Source organism: Mastomys coucha, unplaced genomic scaffold, assembly GCF_008632895.1.
Source record: "Mastomys coucha isolate ucsf_1 unplaced genomic scaffold, UCSF_Mcou_1 pScaffold14, whole genome shotgun sequence".
In the NCBI taxonomy this organism is placed as follows: Eukaryota; Metazoa; Chordata; class Mammalia; order Rodentia; family Muridae; genus Mastomys; species Mastomys coucha.
The window spans coordinates 100,271,370-100,286,811 of record NW_022196896.1 but is presented as its reverse complement, the minus strand read 5'-3'; the positions used below and the strand labels follow the sequence as shown (position 1 = coordinate 100,286,811).

The window sequence follows — 15,442 nt, the reverse complement described above, 5'->3', positions numbered from 1 at the left end:
CCGGCAGCACTCTCCCTTTCAAATGAGGCTTTCTCAGTTCTGCCTTCTGCTGCTCTGAGTGGGCTCATACAGGGGCAGTCCACGGGGCTCATCCCTAGGTCTTGCAAGAACCTCCTTTACCCAGTTTTGGCTTCCAGTCCAAACTCCAGACAAGGCCAAAGTTCCGAATGGACCACCTCTGATTGAGACTTACTCCGCCTGCTCAGAGCCTCCTGTGGGCCCAGTGTTCCCAAGACACTCTTGCTCCCTGATTTGACCCTCTGACAGTCTCCTCCCTTCCCACTGAATCCAGTGAAAACCCTATACTCCCCAGAGGGAAAGGGTGGAAGCCCCCCTACATGTCCATCAACAGCAAAATATAAAAATAAGCCACGCCATACCCAGACTGTGGGAAACTACACAGCCAGCAAAACATATGATCAAAACCAGGACTTAACACGCAGAGTCCAAATACATATCATTATGCTGAAAGACAAGTTGCCAAGAAAACACCCTGACATTTATTGAAATGCCAATGCTCGCAGAAACCACCCCAGCTCCCATTCAGGATGCAGACATGTGGTAAAGGACAAGATGTTGAAGATGCTCTGATGAGCATCCTAGCCAGCAGTACTGCTCAGCCCTGGGGAGGTGGTGGGACTGTGGACCTTCTGCCTCATCTGCGATATTCTATGTCTTGAGTTGAGGCGCGGAGCGGACAGTAAGCAGCAGCTCTCCATGGCCTCTGCATCAGCTCCTGCCTCCCGGTTCCTGCCCTGTTTAAGCTCCTGCCCTGACTTCCTTCAATGATGAACAGTGCTGTAGAAGTGTAGGCTAAATAAACCCTTTTCTCCCCAAGGTATTTGATACTGGTGGCTCATCTGAGCAACAGAAATCCTGACTAAGACAAACTGGAAGGTGGAAGCTGACTTCCAAAAGCTGTCCTTTGACCTCCACCTAAGTATTATAGCCTGTGTGTGTGTGTGTGTGTGTGTGTGTGTGTGTGTGTGTGTGTGTGTGTGTGTGTATGAGCATGCAGGCATTGAGATGATTGCTGCTAAGTCGTATGACCTGGCTTCCATTTCTGGGATTCACATAGTGGAAGGAGAGAACTGATTCCTGCAAGCTGTCCTCTGAGCATATGTGTGTTTGGAACTCATGTGCCCCCTGCCCCACCAAAAAAAAGGGTTAAAAATAAAAAATGAAAACAGGTCTGGAAATGTAGCTCAGTTGGTAGAGTGCTTGGCTGGCATTCGTGAAGCCCTGGGTTCAAAACTCTGGCTTCCCATAAGCCAAGTGTAGTTGTACATGGCTATGATACTAATGGAATCAGGAAGATCGTAAGTTTGAGGGCAGCCTAGGATATTGAGACCCTCTCTCAAACCTCCTGCCCCACCCCACCCCCTTTTTTGGCCCCTAGGCTTCTCTATTTACTAAAGTCCTAACTACCATTTAGGGCTTAGGCTTAGGCCACTCTTATCTCCTAGGAGATGCCCGCTGATGATGTCATCAGACAACTTCTCTCTGCTCCATCTGAAACATACAGCAACCCCAGGTCCCCAGGCCTGGTGCCTATGGATTCCGTGGTACCCTCATTGGGCAGGACCTGCTTGAGTCTGGCAGGCTCCCACCTGCCCCTTGTGTGGCTCGGTGTGACTCCGGTGTGCCCCTCCACCCCCAGGAATGCCTACACTGGCACAGCACAAGTGGCATTCACAAAAGGCTGGCTAGAGATTGGGAAAGGTTGGGGAGGGGCTAGGCATGTGCATGGCACAGTGCCTGGTAAGAATGGATCCCAGGCAAGGCCAGGGCTGGCAGCCCAGCAAGCCCGATGGCGGTGTCTTGCCCAACTCAAGTCCTCTCCACCTTTGCACCCTCCTCTTGCCCTACTACCCCCACAGACCTGGCCGAGCAGGGTGCTCTGCCAAGCAGGTCACCCAGATTCAATGGCATGGGTGGGGGCTGTGTCACGGGACATAAAATCCTAAAGTTGCTGCTGGCCACGGAGGCTGCATCCAGGGCCTCAGAGAGGGAGGGAAGGGAGAGAGGGACAGAAGAGTGTGAGAAAACGGAAGGAACACTGGATAGAAGTCCACAGGAGGTGCACAGATCAGGGTTCTGGCTCCTTCCTGGAGCTCACTGCCTTATCTTTAATAACAATTTCCAGTACCACAGCTTTTCTTGCCTAAGCCCGAGAGTAAGCTCCGAGTGAGCCCAGGGCTTCCCACGGATCATCTCAGGCTCCTTAAGTATTACAGACAGGAAACTGAGCCTGGAAGTGCCGGGGTGGGCCTCGCTTGGTCAGATCACAGGGGGGTGGGGGGACAATGGGCAGAGATATCTCCCTAGAACCCTGACACACAATCCACTCAACCACTAAAATCCTCACCAAACCCCAAGTCAGGGGTAGGACTGGATGAGTGGCCTGAGGGATTACAGAGGTACTCCAATTCCTCTGCGGGACCTTTTGGAGGAAAATAGGTCAGGGTAATTACCCAGAGCTGGGTCTGTGGGGACCTTGGGAACTGGTAACTGCTCTGTGTCTTCTACAGGAACCAGTTCATGACACTGGCAAAGGTTTTGCACTCAACTATAGAGAGGACAGAGAGCCCTGGGGGTGTCAGATTGGGACATCTGGCACATGGCTTTCTGAAATGAAGGCTCTATGATTCCTGGAGTGGAGGGTGGGCAGGCCAGTGATTCCATGGATGCCTTGGGAGCCAGAGGGAGAGGAGAATGTAGGGGTAGTGACTGGAGGGGACACTGTGAGAGTCGCTGTAGAAGCTGCATCCCCCAGCCAATATGACTGGGATGCATGGCTCCTTGCAAAGGCTTGAAGGATGGGATCCAGGGCCCCATGCAAGAAAGGCAAGCAGCCTACCACTGAGCTACACCCCAGCCCATGGCCCCTGGTTTCTTCAGTCATTACCAGATACACAGCCTCCGGTCTTCTAATGCTCAATGCACAAAGGAGAAACTTACACTGCAGCCTGTTCCCCTTTTTGTTCAACTCTTCTTCTACAAATCCACGTGATTAATAGGGTGACCCTGGCAGCTACTCTGCATGGGGTCCCCAGGCCTCTAACAATCTATATGATTAACAGAGTGATCCCACAGCCACTCTGCATGGGGTCCCCAGGCACCGGCCCCAGAAAGCTGGGATCTAGGACAGTTCTCACAGCAGTATATCACAACAAGCTACTAGGGTTGAGTGTCCAATACACATTAAGATTTTGACATCTTGGGCCAGATGTGGTAGCCTTCAATGCTAGCTAGCACTTGGGAGGCAGAGGTGGGTGGATCTCTATGAATTTCCAGGCTGGCCAGAGATACAGAGTGAGAACTTGTCTCAAAACAACAATAACACCAACCCCCCAAAACAAACAAACAAACAAAACAACAACAACAGAAGACAGATTCTGACCTCTTCTATCCCCTCCTACAGTCTGAAGTGCTAGAGTTAAAACCTAGGACCTTACCAAAAAAAAAAAAGAAAGAAAGAAAGAAAGGAAGAAAGAAAGAAAGAAAGAGGCCGGGCCGTGGTGGCGCACGCCTTTAATCCCAGCACTTGGGAGGCAGAGGCAGGCGGATTTCCGAGTTCGAGGTCAGCCTGGTCTACAGAGTGAGCTCCAGGACAGCCAGGACTACACGGAGAAACCCTGTCTCGAAAAAAAAAAAAAAAAAAAAAAAAAACAAAAAAACCCTAGGACCTGGTACATGCTTGGGCAAGCACTCTCCCGCTAAGCTCAATCTCTCCCCAATCCCAAAATCTGACTCAGCGTTTCTACCCACCACAACCACATCAGAGAGAAAATAAAGTTTCCTAATTGGTCTCCTGGGACCCGGGGATTGGGGGAAGTGTGGGGTTGCTACTGGGCTACAGCTCTGCCCCACCTCCTCCTCAGCCCTCCCTGGGGCTTAGGGCTGAGAAGAGAGTGTGGGCCCCCTAGTCTGGGCTCACAGTGCACCCCTCCCTTGCCTTGCTGAGCTAGGGCATGGCTTCTCTGTTATCTGAGGCCAGCCTAAGGTCGTGGAAGCCATGGGTACGGCTGATGGTAAGAGGACATCCCCTCCCCCAGCACAGTAGAAAACACACAATGCTGGCTCTTCTTCCCTCCTCCTCCCCAGGGCAGTCCTGAAGGAAGCTAGAGGTGCTGTCAAGTGACTGGCCTCAGTTAGGCCAGCGTCCCATCTCAGTCCAGTATGGACAGAAGGGTGCAAGATGAAGGGGACCCTGTAGCCCCAGAACATACAGCAGCCAAGGTCACCTCCCTCTTCCCAGCTTAGGAACTCCCTATATGTGGGTTCCCTGAGCACAGTGAGACCCAAGACATGACTGTAACCCAAGAGGCAAGTCCAGGGTGGTGAGGCTGGTGGTCATGGGTATTTTTGCCCAAGACTCAGCTTGTCCAGGCTTGCATGTGATCAGTGATGGGACACACCTAATAACAAACTTGGAATGGCTGAGGGCTGAAGGTCTAGACCTGGAGGGCCAGAAGGTCACAGGGTTCTGTTGAGCAGGATTGGCTTAAGGCCATAGGAACAGTCACACCCTGTTGTGTGCCTTTTTTGGGGGGTTTGCAAAAAAACGTGCTAATGAGGCAGCTGAAGAGGCCCTTGGGTAAGGATTTACTGCAGCCTCCAGCATGCCTGGAAGTCATTTCCACATGCTCAGGAGAGGCCAGGGCATGAAGTCTGAGCCTCCCGTCTGTGTTTTCTCAGCCTTCCCAATCTTTGCAGTCCTCTGCAGACAACAGCCATCTTTTGTAGAAGACCAACCATACGGGCCCTAGGAGCTGAGCTCAAGGTGAGAAACACATTAGAATCGCAGTCCCTCAGGTGAGCCTCTGCCAGAAGGCCTGAGCCCCGGGACACCTGCTTTGCCAAAGCGCTAGGATTCATTTCCATTGATTCTCTCCTCTGTCACTCATTTTCAGCCCAGGCCCTTTGACAGAACGGGCAAGCCTGTGGGAGTCCAGCTGGGGAGCCAGACCCGTGACAGCCTGAGCCCAGCAGAAGAGGACACACTAAAAGCTCTAAGAAGGATAGCACAGCCAGGCCCGAGGGAGGCAAAGGTGAATTTGTGCTAAGAAGGCCAAGCCAGATTCACAGAGGCCATGGCACTTGGGCCAAAGCTAGCCTCCCATTCTTCTTTTTCTCCCTCCAGTCAAAAAACATTTGATAAGGGTCAACTATGTGCCAAGCATTGTTCTGGAAGCTGAGATGCAGCAGTAGCTAGGTTTTATTCTTTGTGAGGCCATATTCAGGTAGTAAGAGAAAACCGGTAAACAGGCAGACAAGGCACTGTCATGTATTATTGGGAATAAAGCTTGGCAGCGGGGAATGGAAACAACAGGGATGGGGACACTGCTGTGCACAGGTGGGGCGGTCACGACATGCGGCAGGCCTCTGGAACGCAGTGAAATCTGGACGGGGACAGAAGGGCTGGGAGGAAGGACTGGCCGACAGTGTTTGGCAAACAGTTCCTGTGGCTGAGGGGTGGGCAGGGCACAGAGCCAATTCTGCCTTCGAGGAGATACCGCCAGAGGGATCTGAACAGAGACGTTTCTGGGGTTTTGTTTAGTTTTTTGTTTTGGTTGGTTGGCTTTTCAAGACAGGGTTTCTCTGTGTAGTCCTGGCTGACCTAAAACTCACTATATAGACCAGGCTGGGCTTGAACTTAGAGATCTGCCTGCCTCTGCCTCCCCAGTGCTGGGGTTGAGGGTGTGAGCCACCACCGCCTGGCTGTTTCTGTTTTTTTTTAATATATCATTTTGATGTATTACTTTGTGGTGTGTGTGCCTGCTCCTGTGTGGAGTTGAGAGGATTTGTAGGAACCACAGGCACCAGACTTGAGACCTTAGATCTCTGTGGCTCCTGTTTCTGATTTAAATCAGCAATTCCAATTGAGAACGCTTAGGGATACTGCCAGCTATGTCTCTGACAGCCCAGCTCCCAACCCCTGGTCTTCATCTAGGCCACAAACAAGAGGATTTTTCCTCAACGATCCTCATGTCAGGGCGTTTGCCAGCCTGCACACTGGGTCAGTGGACCCTGTTGGCCCAGACAAGAGGTTTCCTCTTTCAGAAATGGTAAAAGTATGGTTCATCTAAGGGACCTGTTCACATCAATTTTATCACATGGCTGGAGGAAGAGTCAAGAAAGATCTCCTGGGATGCTGGAAAGATGGCTCAGTAGGTAAGGGCTGGCTGCTTTTCGAAGAGGTCCTGGGTTCAATTCCCAGCACTAACATAGCAGCTCAAAAGCTGTCTGTAATTCCAGTTCCAGGGGATCTGACACCCTGGTACAGACATACAGGCAGACAAACAAAGCACATAAAACGAAACATTAAAAAAAAAAAAAAAAAAAGCCGGGCAGTGGAGATTTCTGAGTTCGAGGCCAGCCTGGTCTACAGAGTGAGTTCCAAGCTTGTCCTGAAGACTGGAGTTTAGTTCCTACCACCCTTATTAGGCGACTCACAACCATCAAACCCCCAAAGAAAGAAAAAGGCCTCTTGGGTGTAAAAATGACCAGAGACTTGGTCAGCTAAGACTGGACATCAGCAGAGGCCAGCTACTGTCCACTTCAGCTGTGCGGGGCATCCTCAGTGCTGCAAGAATCCAGCCTCACGTTCTCCTTGCCTCGTATCAACAGGCAGGCCCTCTATAGTGCTCAGCTCTGCTCTGCCAAGCCCTCTCTACTACCCTGAGGAGCCAAAACGGCAAAAGGGAAACTGAGGCTGGTGCAGGGGACCCACATGAGATAATCTTATTCTCCTGATCACAGGCTCCTTAGTTGTCCCCTGCCATCCCAAGGAGCTTGCTGTGTCCTACCTCTGGCACAGTTTGGAGCCCAGTTCACATCTGTTCACACGGTCCTGTCTCCTGCCTAACCTTCCACGTGACGGGTGTCGAGCCTTGCATATATTACAGAAGCATCCTAACTACTGAGCTACATCCTTAGCCTAGGAGATCTTTCCTTTTTACAAAGGTACTTTTGAAAATATTAAATTGTATGTGCACACACACACACACACACACACACACACACACACACGAGTTATGCAGGAGGCCAGAATAAAGTGTCGTATCCCCTGCTGCAGGAGTTCAGACAGAGTTACTGCCTCACTCTGAAGGTCAGCAGTAGAGGACACTGGTCAGATCCTGTTCCCCCGTGTGACCACACAGTCCTGACCCAGGGCAGCTAGGTGTTCTGGAATGAGAGAGAGACAGCATTTCCCAGCCATGGCTGGATAAACTTAGAAGACAGCTGTGAGAGAATTTAAGGGGGGCATGGATCTCCCTCCTGCCTATCACAGGCTACACACAAACAACTGCTGTCCTTCCTTGATCATTTACATGTGAGTTCATGAAAGCTTCACAGGAGCCCCAAAAGGCAAGACACTATTACCATTCCCCTTCTGCTGGTGCAAACGAGCCAGGCTCAGAAAGAATATCTGCCCAAGGCCACATGGTCAATATGCAGCAGAGCCAGAATTCAAAAGGTAGCTTGTCCAGCCACGCTATCTACTACACGCTTAGCTACCTTCTGCCCTGGTTCTCAGAGTCCCCAGTGTAAGTGTCAGCCCACACCTGTTAGATCTACCGTCAGCTGAGCCTAGTTATTCTCATCCCCTGATAACAGCGGCTATTGAGGAGAGCCATTATTGTGTGGAGTTATCAAGAGTAATGATAACATGAACAGTTCCCCTCTGTCTGTGGATTGCTAAGGAGCTCCATTCTGCCTTCCGGCCCCAACGAAATGCTCTATCTGTGGTCCTCCTGGCCACACCTTCAGCTTATGGAATGGGGATGGGCTCCTGTGTCCACCCTTCCTGCAGGCTTGGGGGCACCTCACAACACCACCTACACATTTGCCACATGTTTCCTGACAGTATCCCTGCCCCATTCGGGAGGTTAGCAATGTCTCCCCTCAAGGGACTAAACTAATTGTTTTCCAGACCACAGAATGGCAGGGTCTGGAAATCCTATTCCAGGCACACCCTTGTGCTCTGCAAATTTGGAAAGTTGATTCTAAGGCAATCTGGAAATCTAGACAAAGGAGGGCCCCAATGGAACCACTGAATTCTGTTAAAAAAAAAATCTCTTAGATTTATTTCTTTGTTTATGTGTGTTTTGCCTATTTGTGTATCTGTGTGGCATGTTTGTGCCTGGTGCCCTCAAAAGCGATCCGAAGTGGATGTTAGAGCTCTTGGAACTGTAGTTCTGGGCAGTTGTGAGCTACCACGTGGGTTCTGGGAACTGAGCTTGAGTTTACTGCAAGAGCATCGAGTCCTTAATCAGCTGAGCCATCTCTCCAGCCCAGAACACTGAGTTCTAAGCCTGGGTTGTAATGTGTATCTATAATTGAGCATGGGGCTAAGGCAGGATGGCTGCAAAGTTTGAAGCCAGCCTGGGACACAGAAAGATCCTATCTCAACCTTGAATACTCCCTCCTCCTCCAAAAAGAATTATGAAGAAGCTCCCTCAAGAAATCAAAATTAAGGGACGTGAAAAATCCCCAAATCTCAAGCCCAGGGATACCTGGACTCTTGTGGCTTTGATAATGCTATTGGCATTCTGATCTTAGGAATTCTGGTTCTAGTTCCTCGTAGAAACTCCTGTTTCCCACTTCCTCTGACATTTTCGTGACTTCAAGCTTACCAATTTTGGATGCTAAAAGTAGACTTAAAATCTCTTCTCTAAATAGAGCTACATAATTCCCAGAAATTTTGTGACAAAAACTTAAAAAAACCCAAACCAAAGCAAATGGACACACATGTACATGCGCGCGCACACACACACACACACACACACACACACGCACATACATGCACAAAAGCACATACATATGCATATATACAGGCATACGCACACATAGCCCACAAATCTAGTGACTTGGGGGGACATTTAAGTGAGCACATGTTTAGCATCATGTGGCTCTGGGTTCAGTCTCCAGCACCATCCAACCAAATTACACCGTACAAACCAAACAACACAAAACCTCACACCCGCTTCCAAAATCCAGGTACGAAATCCAGTGAGAGTCACAAACCTTGGTCAGGCATGGTGGTACACACCTGTAATGACAGCGCCTAGGATACTGGAGGACCACAAGTTCAAGACTAGCTTGGGATACATTGTGAGACTGTCTTACCAAGCCAGCCAGCTAAACAAAAACTCTGCCACCTCATGACTTTAATACTAAAACAAAAGAAAACAAAACAACACACAAAGTAATGGCGATTTGGTCAAAGCATTATCTAGAATTTTTTTTTTAACTTTAAAAATACTTACTTTTTAGAATGTTTTTTTAGCCCACTAGGCTTTTATATTTCTACTTTAGAGACCATAAATGGAGCTCCAGGCCTGAAGTTTTGGGGAGTAGTGAAGGATGGCCTGGGGATGGAGGAAGGGTAAATTGTACAGTCATCTCTGAAACTAAGGAAATTCCCAGTCTTAGACCTTCCCAGGAATCTGGATACAGACCAAGATTCCCGTCTTTACATCGATTTCCCTAAACTGTGGTCTGAGGTCCTGCCCAACAGCCCCTCAGAAGCTTGTCTTCCGGTTTCTTCCCTGCTTTTGAATGCAGAAGAACGATGATGATCAGCACTCTCGCCAGGGGCAGAGAGGAGCAGAGCTGGCTAGGAGAAAGTCGCGGGAGGTCCTTGGCTGGCTGTTGGGTCAAATTTCACACCCCAGGGCTTTGGCTGCCAGCAGTGGGAGGTAAAAGGGACAAGGCTAGATTGACCTAAAGAGTTGAACTACGAGAGGGGCAGAATGACCCACCCGGAGGTGTGGAGTGTTGGATGATGTGCAGAAGGACAGGAGCATACGGAGTAAAGTTAGACATCTAGGGCACCCTTTTACCCTTGCACCTGAGACAGGGAGTCTGATCTGCTCACCCTGCGGCCGGGTGAGCTCTTCCCTGAACCAGTTCCCGCAGTCCCTGGGCTCCTTTATCTTACTTGGCCCTCATCTCCCTGAGTTCTCTGGCTCCCTGCCCTACCAACTCGGATCTGTGCCCCTAATCCTCTTTTCCTACCCACCCCATCCAATTCTTTCGGTCCTTCAACTATTTGTTTAAAAAAAAAAAAAACTCAGAACGAACTCAGGGGCTTCTCCATCCTTCTGCCTCGGTGGTTTGGAAACCTCTAGTCCAAGACACCCCGGCACCCTTTCTACGTCCATCCTCCCAGTGTGCCCGCCTTCCCGAGCCTGGGAACTAACCCGATTCGGAAGAGCAGCCGCTGGCTGCGCGTCATGAGGAGGCCGCGGAAACCCCGCCGTTCTTGGCAGCTGCGGGGACTCAGGAGCAGCACGAAGGCGAAGAACAGCAGCCAGCAGCCGGAGACCCACAACCAAGGCGCCGGCCAGCCCTGCCAAGCCATGCTGGGGGGCCGGGACCGGGGGCGGGGCTGGGCGTTGCTAGGCGACGGCCCCGCCCCGGCCCCTTGCGTGGAGAGGCGAGGCTCCCAGCACCTGCGCGCTAGGGAGTGCGGGGGCACTTGGCTCCGCCCGCTGCATCGCTTTCAGACCCAGCCCCTCGCCAGCCTCCGCCTGGCACGCGCTGCGAATCCCCAGCTTAAGGACTGACTAGCTCCTCCCGCCACTGGTGGGTCTGGAGGCGGAGCTCGAGCCAGCTTGACCGCGTGCTAATCAGGGACCACAAAGGCAAATAGTCTTGCGAGAAGACAGAAGCGGAGCCCTCCCTCTTCCTGTGCAGGGGACTCTGGCAGAGGCCTTGGAGTGGTCCTCCTCAAGAGAAACCTTAGACTCCTAAACTTTATCAGCTAGACGACACTCAGGAGTTCGTTGGATCATCTGCTGTTCATTTATTCATTCACTAAATTAAAGGCATTGTGCCAGGTTTTTAGGTGATCAAAAGACACAGGGGCCAGAGGTAGCTTAGAGGATAAACACCAACCCCGCTGCCCCATGTGAATCCTTGGACCCGCTTGGTGGAAGGAGAAAATCACTCCCACAAGTTGTGGTGCTTGAGACCACACAAATACACTGTACCCAGGCTGGAGCAGTAGTTTGATGGTGTAGCATGTGCCAGACCCCGGGCTTAATCCCTAACAGGGAAAATGGGCGCATTCTACGCTATAGAATAGAGTAAGGAGATTAAGTGGGCAAACAAATAAAATTGCATGTATATGCATGTGCATATGTTATGTGTTCACAAACATAGATGTGATGAAAAACAGTGGTACGACGTATAAGGAAGCGAATAGGGGAGTCAATATGGAACACAGTGGATCAGTTTAGATGGGGAGGACATGTGACATTTCACCCTGAAAAGAGGCCATAGTCCACAGAGACTTTATCAAGGTTATGCAGCCATGAGTGGCAGAGCCAGATCTAGCAGCTAGACATCCTCATTCTGTGCCCAGTCTGATTTCCACATCAGCGTCTCCTTGCCCTATTACTACTGCCTTCCTAATGAGTTCTGAAAGCTGTTCTGGCCAATGGGGTGGAGATGGGTGTGAGAGCAAGTGTGGGGCAATGTCCAAATTGAGGCACAAAGGAGCCAGGCCTGGGCTGTGTGCAGTCTGTCTGGCCTAGCCCTCTGCAGGAAGAGAAGGAAACTCTGCAAAGTCAAGCTCACTATCACTCCCACTGGGAGACAGGCGGAGGGAAGCAGGTGAGGAAATGCTCTTGCTTGCTTTCCTCCCCGCTTGTTGTGTTCAGCCTGAGAGCCCTAGATAACCAGATCCCACATCTGTGGTCTCATGGTCAGCCACAGTGCACTGTGCAGCTGTGGGTTCCTGAATACAGTTTTGTACTTCACTCTCTATCACTCGGACGCCACCAAAAAGCAAAGGAATGGGCTAAATTCTCCCTACACTGCACTGTGGTCTACCCAATCCTTGCTTTAATCTGCGAGTCCCAGGCACTCAGTTTCTCTTCTGTTGGAACATCTGAGGGACAACCTGTAGACAGCACCTGCCCTGTCTCTTCTCTAAAGTTTTACTTCTCGGCGCCCTGGCACAGGAAAAGCTGAAGCTGCCAAGGCCTGGGGTGTGAGAGGGAAGACCAAAGAGCAGATTCACAGAAGGCATGACCAGCACAGGAGAGTTTGTGTCCCTGTCTCTCTACGCAAGACTGAAGGATTGTGGGTCATCGTGAACAAAGCCTGCTGCAGGGAGGGCTCTGTGAAGTAACACTGTATGGAGAAATTAAAATGCAGTCCCTGTAATTTGAAACAGGAAATGCAGGCTCAGGCATGGCCCTGAAGAAGATACAATTTAATCTTTTTTGTTTGTTTGTTTGTTTGTTTGTTTGTTTCGAGACAGGGTTTCTCTGTGTAGCCCTGGCTGTCCTGGAACTCACTCTGTAGGCCAGACTGGCCTTGAACTCAGAAATCCACATGCCTCTGCCTCCCAAGTGCTGGGATTAAAGGCATGCGCCACTACTGCCCGGCTAATTTAATCTTTAACTTCAGCCCCAGCCCCACCATGAGCAGGTGCTTGCACACACACACACACCCACTCACTTATAGATAATAAACTCAAGACATTGTTTATGAACTCTTTGGAGTCACAGCAGGGCTGGGGATAGAGAGTGAAGGGCAGTGTCTGTTCAAACAAGCAGCGCAGGCTCAGGGAGCCAGTCTCCCCTGCTCTAGTCTGTTCTGGAAGGTACTCCCTGACTGTTCTACCTCTGCTGTAGCTCTCCCCTTGTCCATGAGAATCTGCTGTTCTAGCAAGCTAGATGCTATTCACCCCCTTCCTGCATTCTGCCATGTAATACCTAACGACTCACAGCTTCTAGAACTTGCTGTATTGTTTTGCACTCCTGTGCCTTTGTATATACACTGTGTTCTGCCTGGAGTGCCATTCATTCTTTGTTCCATAGATTCAGATCTTTCTCATGTGCTCTCCTGTGCAAGCGCACACTTGTGCATTCAGTACCCTTTGGTGGGATGTTAATGCCACGCCTTTCTACTCGCTGACTGTATCAGCATGTAGTCTCAGGCTTCATTAGCCTTCTTCAGAGTGGAGGCTATAATTTAATGAATTCATCTTCAGCTTGCCAGTGCCTGGCATGGTGCCACCTGCATATTAAATACTTTCTAAATGTTCTTTGAAATGTCAAAGTCCCATCCAAAGCCCACAGGGCCTCTGCTAGACAGCTGAGCCTGTTTTCCACCTCCTCAGATGATGACACTCTTCTGCTTATCACTTTGGGTTGGTTGCTTGGTCCCTCAAAAGTACCAAGGTTGTCACCACCTCAGGCCCCATGAAGTTAATCTCTGTTGTCCATTTGATAAGATCTAGAATCACCTGAGAGGTGGGCCTCTTTGCCTGCAGGTTGGGGGGGGGGTTGTTTTCATTAGGCTCTCTGGGCTACAAGTGGACAGCACCATTCCCTGGGCTGCAGTCTGATCTGTATTTAAAGGAGAGCGGATATTCGACAATCCCTGTTTCCTGATTATGGATGAAATATGGCCAGCTGCTTCCAGGCTTCTGCTATCTTAACTTCCTTGCCGTGATGCAATGTGGTCTTCAACTGTGAGTTAAAGTGACACCCCTCCACTGTTTTGGTCCCAGGTAGAGACAGGCAGATTTCTGTGAGCTGGAGGCCAGCTTGGTCTGTGTGGTGAGTTTTAGGCCAGCCAGGGCTATGTAGTTGAGACCTGGTCTCAAAACCAAAACAAAACCCATTTTCTCCCTTGAGTTGCTTTTCTTGGGGCATTTTATCACAGCAAAGGGAAACGAAACCGAGACAGGCTCTTTGCACATTCTCCTTCCACTTAGAAGATGAGCAGGGGAGTGGCTACATTCTGTCTACCTGGGTGGGGAGGATGCTATAGCATCTACAAGTAATACCTAGGACAAGCCCACAACAAAGAATTGTGTGCCCCAAGATGATTGTGGTAACACAGAAGCTGAGAAGGGAGCATCTACAAATGTAAACTCATTCAGGTGTAAGGGATGTAGAGAAAAACAGTTGGTCTTCCCAGAGGCTCCCGCTGGTCCCTCACATTGTATTATACTACTTACACTACTGTGGTGGTTCTAATGAGAATGGTCCCCATGGATCACATGTTTAAATATATGGTCCATTGGTGGTACTGTTTGGGAAGGATTAGTAGGTGTGGCCTTCTTGGAGGGGGCGTGTCACTGTGGGTGGGCTCTGAAAATTCAAACGCTCACATCGCCCCCAGTTAGTTCTCTCTCTCCTTCTCTGCCTTGCGGTTGTTGTTTCAGCATGCAAGCTCTCAGCTATTGCTCCAGTCCCATGCCAGCCTGCTGGCTGCCATCACCTCCATGATGGTCATGGACTAGCCTTCTGAAGTTATGGTTCTGTAAGGTGCCTTAGTCATGGTGTCTCTTCACAGCAGTAAGAGGGAAACCAAGACAGGTGAAGGGAATGGAAGAGTTCAAACTTCACTTTTTACAACTGGACATTGTTGGTGACTCTCACCTGTCACTCCCTCCTACTGGAACATAAACCTCATGGAGCTGGTGGGATGGACAATGCAGGACAGTTGTATGGAAGCCAACCCAAATAGGAGGGCAGGACAGTCCACATCTGGAAGGTTGCAGGAGGGCTAGCCATCTGTGAGCACTCACACACTCGAGGTCTTTGGCCACATGATCCTTCCTCCCTGGAACAGCTCAGAGGCACTGCCAAGGCTAAAGTTTGTCTCTGTAACTCTCCAAGGAGAGGCCCATTAATAATCGGAAGCACAATCCTGTGTGATGGTGCATGCCTGTAAGCTCAGCAATGGGAAGGCTGCCTCAAGAGATTCATGAGTTCAAGGCCAGCCTGCGCTACATAGTGAGATGCTGTCTCAAAAGCAAACAAACAAATGCAGGCCCCAAACAGCAACAACAAATGGGCAGCTAAACATGGTAGAACACCCCTGCTATCCCAGCACTACTAAGTCTGAAGCAGGAGGATTGCTGTGAGTTCAAGGTTAGCCAAGTCTACATAGCAAGACCCTGTTTCAACAAACAAAAAGTACAAAACGAGGATGGAGAGATGGTTCAGCAGTTAAGAGCACTGGTTGCTCTTCTAAAGAACCAGGGGTGGATTCCTAGCACCCATGCGGGAGCTCACAACTGTCTATAACTCCAGTCCCAGAGAATCAAACACTCTCTTCTGGCCTCTGCAGATACTAGGTCTGAAAGTAGTGCATAGACATAGATGCAGATAGAAAGCGCACACACATAAAAACAAAAACAAGACACACACACACACACACACACACACACACACACACACACACACACACACGGCAGGTTCCAGGTTCCAGGGATAGAGGCAGATGTTCTCATGCTTGCTCCTATTCCAGCTGCCAGCCAAAGCTGTGTCCCTGGGAAGGACAGCCTGTCTCCACCTTTGCATTATGGCTCACGCTAGATGCCTGGTGCTTAGCTGACTTACAGGATATCATTGGTGATGATGGCGATGATGGTGATGATGGTGGCAATGATGACGTCAATAAC

General features: G+C 50.2%; 1 protein-coding gene across 2 annotated transcripts in view; it reads right to left on the bottom strand.

Annotated features, from left to right (window-relative positions):
- Pnkd (PNKD metallo-beta-lactamase domain containing) overlaps positions 1-15,442 on the bottom strand; it is a 70,174-nt gene that overhangs the window by 13,634 nt on the left and 41,098 nt on the right. The window contains exon 1 of one of the 2 annotated variants that reach the window (XM_031367929.1): positions 10,212-10,524. The exons of the other annotated variant lie outside the window; for it this stretch is intronic. Within the exon in view, the coding sequence (XP_031223789.1) occupies positions 10,212-10,372 (161 nt within the window). The 5' untranslated portion in view covers positions 10,373-10,524. Of the gene's footprint in view, positions 1-10,211; positions 10,525-15,442 lie in introns of those variants that run through there. 2 annotated transcript variants of the gene reach the window in all.